General features: G+C 60.5%; 1 protein-coding gene across 1 annotated transcript; it reads left to right on the forward strand.

Moving 5' to 3' along the window:
* The first annotated feature begins 1249 nt into the window (after nt 1–1249).
* On the forward strand, nt 1250–3276 carry LOC141022918 (uncharacterized). The gene is made up of 3 exons (XM_073499200.1): nt 1250–1831; nt 1883–2292; nt 2655–3276. Exons 1-3 carry the CDS (start codon nt 1250–1252, stop codon nt 3274–3276), a joined length of 1614 nt encoding a protein of 537 aa, XP_073355301.1.
* The last annotated feature ends 3374 nt before the right edge of the window (nt 3277–6650 follow it).

Below are 6650 nucleotides of genomic sequence, written 5' to 3' on the forward strand. Positions count from 1 at the left end.
CGAGAAGTAAGTTAAATCGATCATTATCCACCATATCAGCAACTTTGTTCATTTCCTGATATCAAGTAATTGTTTTCTTTGTCTGGCAGGGTTTGGAGAAAATACACCAAAAAAGCTCCGGGACTGCCGAAGAAGCTGCAATTTAGACACCCGAAAGTAAGTACTATAGTAGCATGTTCCGCGCATCTCCTAGTGATTCAAGCGCTAGTTTCATCAATACCATTTAGCATGCTTGCTTATCAGTTTGATTGACCTCTATTTCTTGTAAAGTGGTTGTGGCAGGAACAAGGGAATGATTTCTGTGGATACTACGTTTGCGAGTCCATCCGCCACACGACCTGTGAGCGGGGCTACTCTGACGAACAATATGAAGTGCGTAAGCAATAATATTCACAATTTTATTTTATTACCATCATTTGTGTTGAGTTTCATTTATTCATATATATATATATATATATATATATATATATATATATATATATTGACCCCCTTCTTCAAATTAGATCTTTCGGATGCGGGATGAACTCCTAGCACCAGATCGTATGCGAGCAATTCAAGAGGAATTGGCGGCATTCTTCCTTGACCACGTGATCGCTGAAGACGGAGAATACCATGTGGACCTTGACTTCGTATATAATTAGGAGATCATAATGTAAGAGATAATTATTGTATATATGTAGCCAGTAGTGTCGGATAGATATACGAGAACTTGTTGTTCGACCAATCTCTCGGAGAAGGAGAGGTGGTCGATATCACTTCTCTCTGTATGCATATGTTCATGACGATCTTATGTTTCCTTCATTTTCTTATGAGCTAGCGTGTCTAGTCCTTTCTATACATATATAGTACGTAGCGTCGACCAAGCACGGAGATAAGAGAGGACACTTCTCTCTATTAATTAGCTAGCTAACACAATATATGAAACACCTAAATTAACCCCCCAAAACCCCCAACCCCCCCCCCCCCCCCCTTTCAAAAAAAATAACAAAAAGCCCAGCCCCTGAAATGCTGACGCGTGGATGCCTATTGGTCCCGGTTAGCGCCACCAACCGGGACCAAAGGCCCTCCTGCCTGGGCTCGCCGCACCGGCCACGTGGAGGCCCATCTGTCCCGGTTCGTGTAAGAACCGGGACTAAAGGGCTAGGGAATTAGTAACGACCCTTTAGTCCCGGTTCAAAAACCGGGACAAAAGGCCCTTACCAACCGGGACAGATGACCCTTTTTCTACTAGTGGTTTAAGGCGATCCCGATGCCCATGGCTGACACCGGAGTTCAGCCGAACCAGGTGGCGGCGGCACCCCGCAACGGTGGCGGGGGTGGGAGCCGCTCACGCACTCCACCACGGGAGCGCAGCCGCGGACGGAGCCGCGTGAGGAGGGAGCGGCAGGTGGTGATCCACCTGGCGGCGGCCACGGAGCGCGCGCCGCTTGTGCCAAGCGCGGGCACCACGTTCCCGATGCTCAAGTCCACAAACTACATCGAGTGGTCTCTCGTGATGAAGGTGCACCTGGAGTCTTGGGGGCTCTGGGACGCGATCGAGGGCAACCCACTGCATGTGCGTGACGACAAGACGGCGCTCGGCGTGCTGTTCCGAGCCATCCCGCCGGAGATGCTCGGCGTCCTCGTCGTCAAGGCGACGGAGAAGGAGGCCTGGGACACGATCAAGGTCATGTGCATGGGGGTGCATCGTGTGCGCGAGGCGACCGTGCAACGGCTGCGCACGGAATTCGAGCAGATCGCCTTCCGCGACGGCGAGACCCTCGACGCCTTCGGGATGCGGATCACGAGCCTCGTCAACCAGCTGCGCACCCTCGGCGACAATGTGGAAGAGGTATGAGTTGTATAGAAACTCTTGCGGGTTGTCCCTTCTCGCTACGCACAGATCGCAGTGGCAATCAAGACGATGCTCGACCTGAGGACGATCTCGGTCGAGGAGCTGATTGGGCGGCTGCGGACGGCCGAGGAGCGCTGCGGGGCGGCTGCGCCAAGCCAGGCCGGCGGGGAGCTGCTTCTCACCGAACAACAGTGCGAGGCGCATCACCAAGGGCGCGAGACCGGGCAGGGTTCCGGCGGCGGCAACGGAAACGGCGGGCAGAACAACCACCGGGGCAAGAACCAGAAGAAGAGGAACGGCTCCCGCCCGCTGCAGGACGGCGGCAACAACGTCGGCGGGTCCGGCGGACGCCGCAGCGGCGGCGGCCGTGACATGAGCAAGGTGAAGTGCTACAACTGCAACAAAACGGGCACTTCTCTCGCGACTGCACTGAGCCACGGCGCGAACGCAAGGAGCAGGTGAATCTGGCTCAGGAGGAGACACACGAGTCAGCACTCCTCCTTGCGAGCGCGCACGAGATCGTGGTGACCGCCGGCGGCGCTGCTGAGCACGTGCTTTTGAACGAGGAGCACTCCCAGGCGCGCGCGGCGGTAGAAGGTGAACGCTGCGACATGTCGTGGTACCTGGACACCGGGGCCAGCAACCACATGTCCGGCCGGCGGGACATCTTCTTCGAACTGGACACCGGAGTGCGCGGGACGGTCAAGCTCGGCGACGGATAGGCAGTCCACATCGAGGGCAAGGGGACAATTGTGTTCTAGTGCCGCAATGGTGAGCATATTGTGCTGTCCGAGGTGTACTTTATACCCCGTTTGTGCAGCAACATAGTCAGCATCGGACAGTTGGATGAGATCGCGTACGAGACCACGATCCATCACGGCGTACTCCAGCTTCACGAGCCGGGAGGGCGCCTCCTCGCCCGCGTGCAGCGCAACGCGGGGCGGCTCTACATCCTGCAGCTCACTCCGGCGCGGTTGGTGTGCCTCGCCGTACACGGCGGCGAGGACTCGTGGCGGTGGCACGCGCGCTACGGCCATGTCAACTTCCGGGCTCTACGTCAACTTGCCCGGGATGGCATGGTGCATGGCCTACCACTCATCGACGAGGCTGATCGGGTGTGTGAGGCCTGCCTCGCCGGCAAGCATCGACGCGCACCCTTCCCCGACAGGGCGCTCAACCGAGCCACGACACCACTGGAGCTGGTCCACGCCGACTTGTGTGGACCAATTAGCCCGCCAACGCCGGGTGGGAAGAGGTACTTTCTCCTGCTGGTCGATGACCACAGTAGGCATATGTGGCTGGTGTTGTTGCCGCCCTCTCTCTCGCCTCTGCAGTCGCCTTGCACTCGAGGAAGAAGAAGACTAGAGGACGAAGAAGGACACAAGACACAAGAAATTCCGGGCCGGCGCACGAATGCCGCCGTGGGCGCCCGCACGCCCTAATCTTCTTTATCTTTCCATGGCAACATGGCTGGCTCTCCACCAACACAAACATGGAGCAGTCTACGGGTTTTATACCCGGGCTGGTGCTCATACACGCTACACCCCACCCCGCCCTGCTGCATGCCCACGAGCTGCATGCGCGCGTCCACGACACGCACAACCGCGATCGGCTCGCAACAGACTCACGCACACACGCGCGCCTGGCTGCTGCACCCGAGCGATCCACTCGGCCTCGCGCACAACGCACCGGACGCGGGCAGCTCAACAGACTGAGCGCACACACACGCTACAGACACATGCACACACACACCTGAGCCCGCCACGGTCGGACCCGACGCGGCCACCGCAAGCACGCACGCGCATCGCGCCTGACCCGTACGAGCCGTGGCTTATTTGCCCAACACTTCACCTCCTAAGCCACGGCGTTGCTGCACGACCTGACGATACGAGCCCTGCCTCGTCGGTGTCGTCTCGGCGCCATGGACTCCTCCGCTGCGTCTCCGGCACAAGCGCCTCCATGGTTGTCACGCCGAGCCGCCGCGACCTGTACGCCACCACGCAGGTCCTTCGCGACCTCCTCGTCTCCGCGACTGCCGTGCCCTTCACGCGCACTCCCCACGTCCCCGCGCTCCCGCCGTGCACGTACGCGATCTGCGCATCCAGGTCCAGCGCCTCGACGCGGTCCACTCCCGCGGTCTCGACGCGCCTGACGCGTCGTGCGCACCCATAACACGCACCGGTCGCGCCCGGCTCGCCGCCGGGACTTATTCGCCACGCTCCGCACGCCTCCAGCTCGCGCCATGATCGCGCTCCGATGCGATCAACGCGGCTGATCTGGCATGTCCAGGAGTTCGGTCTTCTCTCCGCCGAGCCACGCCGCGCCACCGCAGCCTCCACTCGCCGCAGCCTCCATGTCCGCTGCGCGCTCCGCGGATGCCGCCGCGCGCCACGGACGCCCCTCGAACTTGGCTCTGAATACCAATTGTTGTTGCCGCCCTCTCTCTCGTCTCTGCACTCGCCTTGCACTCGAGGAAGAAGAAGACTGGAGGAGGAAGAAGGACACAAGACACAAGAAATTCCAGGCCGGCGCACGAACGCCGCCGTGGGCGCCCGCACGCCCTAATCTTCTCTATCTTTCAATGGCTACATGGCTGGCTCTCCACCAACACAAACATGGAGCAGTCTACGGGTTTTATACCCGGGCTGGTGCTCATACACGCTGCACCCCACCCCGCCCTGCTGCATGCCCACGAGCTGCATGCGCACGCCCACGACACGCACAACCGCGATCGGTTCACAACAGACTCACGCACACACGCGCGCCTGGCTGTTGCACCCGAGCGATCCGCTCGGCCTCGCGCACAACGCGCCGGACGCGGGCAGCTCAACAGACTGAGCGCACACACACACGCTACACACACATGCGCACACACACCTGAGCCCGCCACGGTCGGACCCGATGCGGCCACCGGACGCACGCACGCGCACCGCGCCTGACCCGTCCGAGCCATGGCTTATTTGCCCAACAGCTGGTACTGCTCGCCGCCAAGGACGAGGCGTCCACGGCGCTGAAGCGGTTCCAGGCCATGACAGAGCTCGAGTCCGGGCACAAGCTCAAGGTGCTGCGCACAGATCAAGGTGGTGAACTCACCTCCCACAGCCTCGGCGATTACTTCGCGGACCAGGGGGTGCGACGGCAGCTTACCGCGCCCTACAGGCCCCAGCAAAATGGCGTAGTGGAGAGGCGCAACCAAATGATCGTCGGCATGGCGCGCAGCCCTCTGAAGGCCAAGGGCATGCCGGGACGCTTCTGGCGCGAGGCCGTAACGACGGCCGTGTATCTCCTCAACAGATCCACGACAAAGAGCGTTGAGAAGATGACACCACACGAGGCGTGGTGTGGGCGCCGTCCAAGCGTTCAGCACCTGCGCACCTTTGGATGCATCGCACACGTCAAGGTAACGAAACCAAGCCTGAAGAAACTTGATGACAGGGGTGTGCCCATGGTGTTCCTGGGGTACGAGCCTGGCTCGGCGGCCTACCGTGTGCTGCATCCCTCGACGAATCGCGTGCATGTATCGAGGGACGTCGTCTTCGACGAGGACGGCACGTGGGATTGGGACGCCGACGCGGGTGGAGGGAACCACTCGTCGGTGCTGGAAACGTTCATCGTCGAGCTCGAGCACGGCCTGCGGGCCGACCCCTACGACGCACATGATGCTGCATCGGCAGCGACCTCTCGACCTCCGTCGCCTCCCGCGGTCGGCGCCGGAGGCGCTACTCTAGCCACTCCCACAATGCCGGCTCCCACTACGCCGGCACCCACGACGCCAGTCCCAGCAACGTCTGGCATTGAGTTCGCTTCCCCGCCCACTGGTGTGTCTGTGCCATCTGTTGATGTGGAGGCGCCACGGCGCTACCGCACGTTGGAGAATCTGTGGGACACCACGGAGGAGGTCGAGACGGTGTACAGTCTTCTCTGCCTGTTTGCAGGGGAGGAGCCAGCCTCGTATCTTGAGGCGGAGAAGGAACCAGGGTGGCGGAGCGCCATGGATGAGGAGATGCAGAGCATCGTCGACAACCGTATGTGGGAACTCACGGAGCTCCCGCCTGGACACCGCGCTATAGGCCTCAAGTGGGTGTACAAGCTCAAGAAGGATGCCCATGGCGCGGTGGTGAAGCGCAAGGCGAGGCTGGTGGCGAACGGATACGTCCAAGTTCAGGGAGTGGACTTTGAGGACGTGTTCGCGCCGGTGGCACGGCTGGATTCTGTGCGCGTCTTGATCGCCCTCGCTGCGCACCACGCCTGGTCGGTGCATCACATGGACGTCAAGTCCGCCTTCTTGAACGGCGACCTACTCGAGGAGTTCTACGTCGTCCAGCCACCGGGGTACGCCGTGCCCGGCAAGGAGGAGAAGGTGCCGCGCCTACGGAAGGCGTTGTACGGGCTTCGTCAGGCGCCGAGGGCGTGGAACGCCAAACTCGACGAAAGCTTGCGCTCCCTGGGCTTCGAGCGCTGTCCGTCCGAACATGCTGTGTACCTGTGTGGGGAGGGAAGCAAGCTGCTGCTCGTTGGTCTGTACGTCGACGACCTCATCATCACCGGCTCGGACCGCCAAAGATCAGCTCTTTCAAGCGCCAGATGACCTCGCTCTTTCGTATGAGCGACCTCGGGCGGCTCAGCTACTACCTCGGCATCGAGGTGCGCCACGAGCGTGATCAGATCACGCTGTGCCAGGCGGCCTACGCCAAGAAGCTGCTGGAGCGCGCCCGGATGGACGACTGCAACCCCGGCAACGTGCCGATGGAGGCACGGCTGAAATTGAGCAGTGACAGCAAGGAGAAGCCGGTGGACAACACCCTGTACCGCAGCA

The sequence above is a fragment of the Aegilops tauschii genome, chromosome 5 (genome assembly GCF_002575655.3).
Source record: "Aegilops tauschii subsp. strangulata cultivar AL8/78 chromosome 5, Aet v6.0, whole genome shotgun sequence".
In the NCBI taxonomy this organism is placed as follows: domain Eukaryota; kingdom Viridiplantae; phylum Streptophyta; class Magnoliopsida; order Poales; family Poaceae; genus Aegilops; species Aegilops tauschii.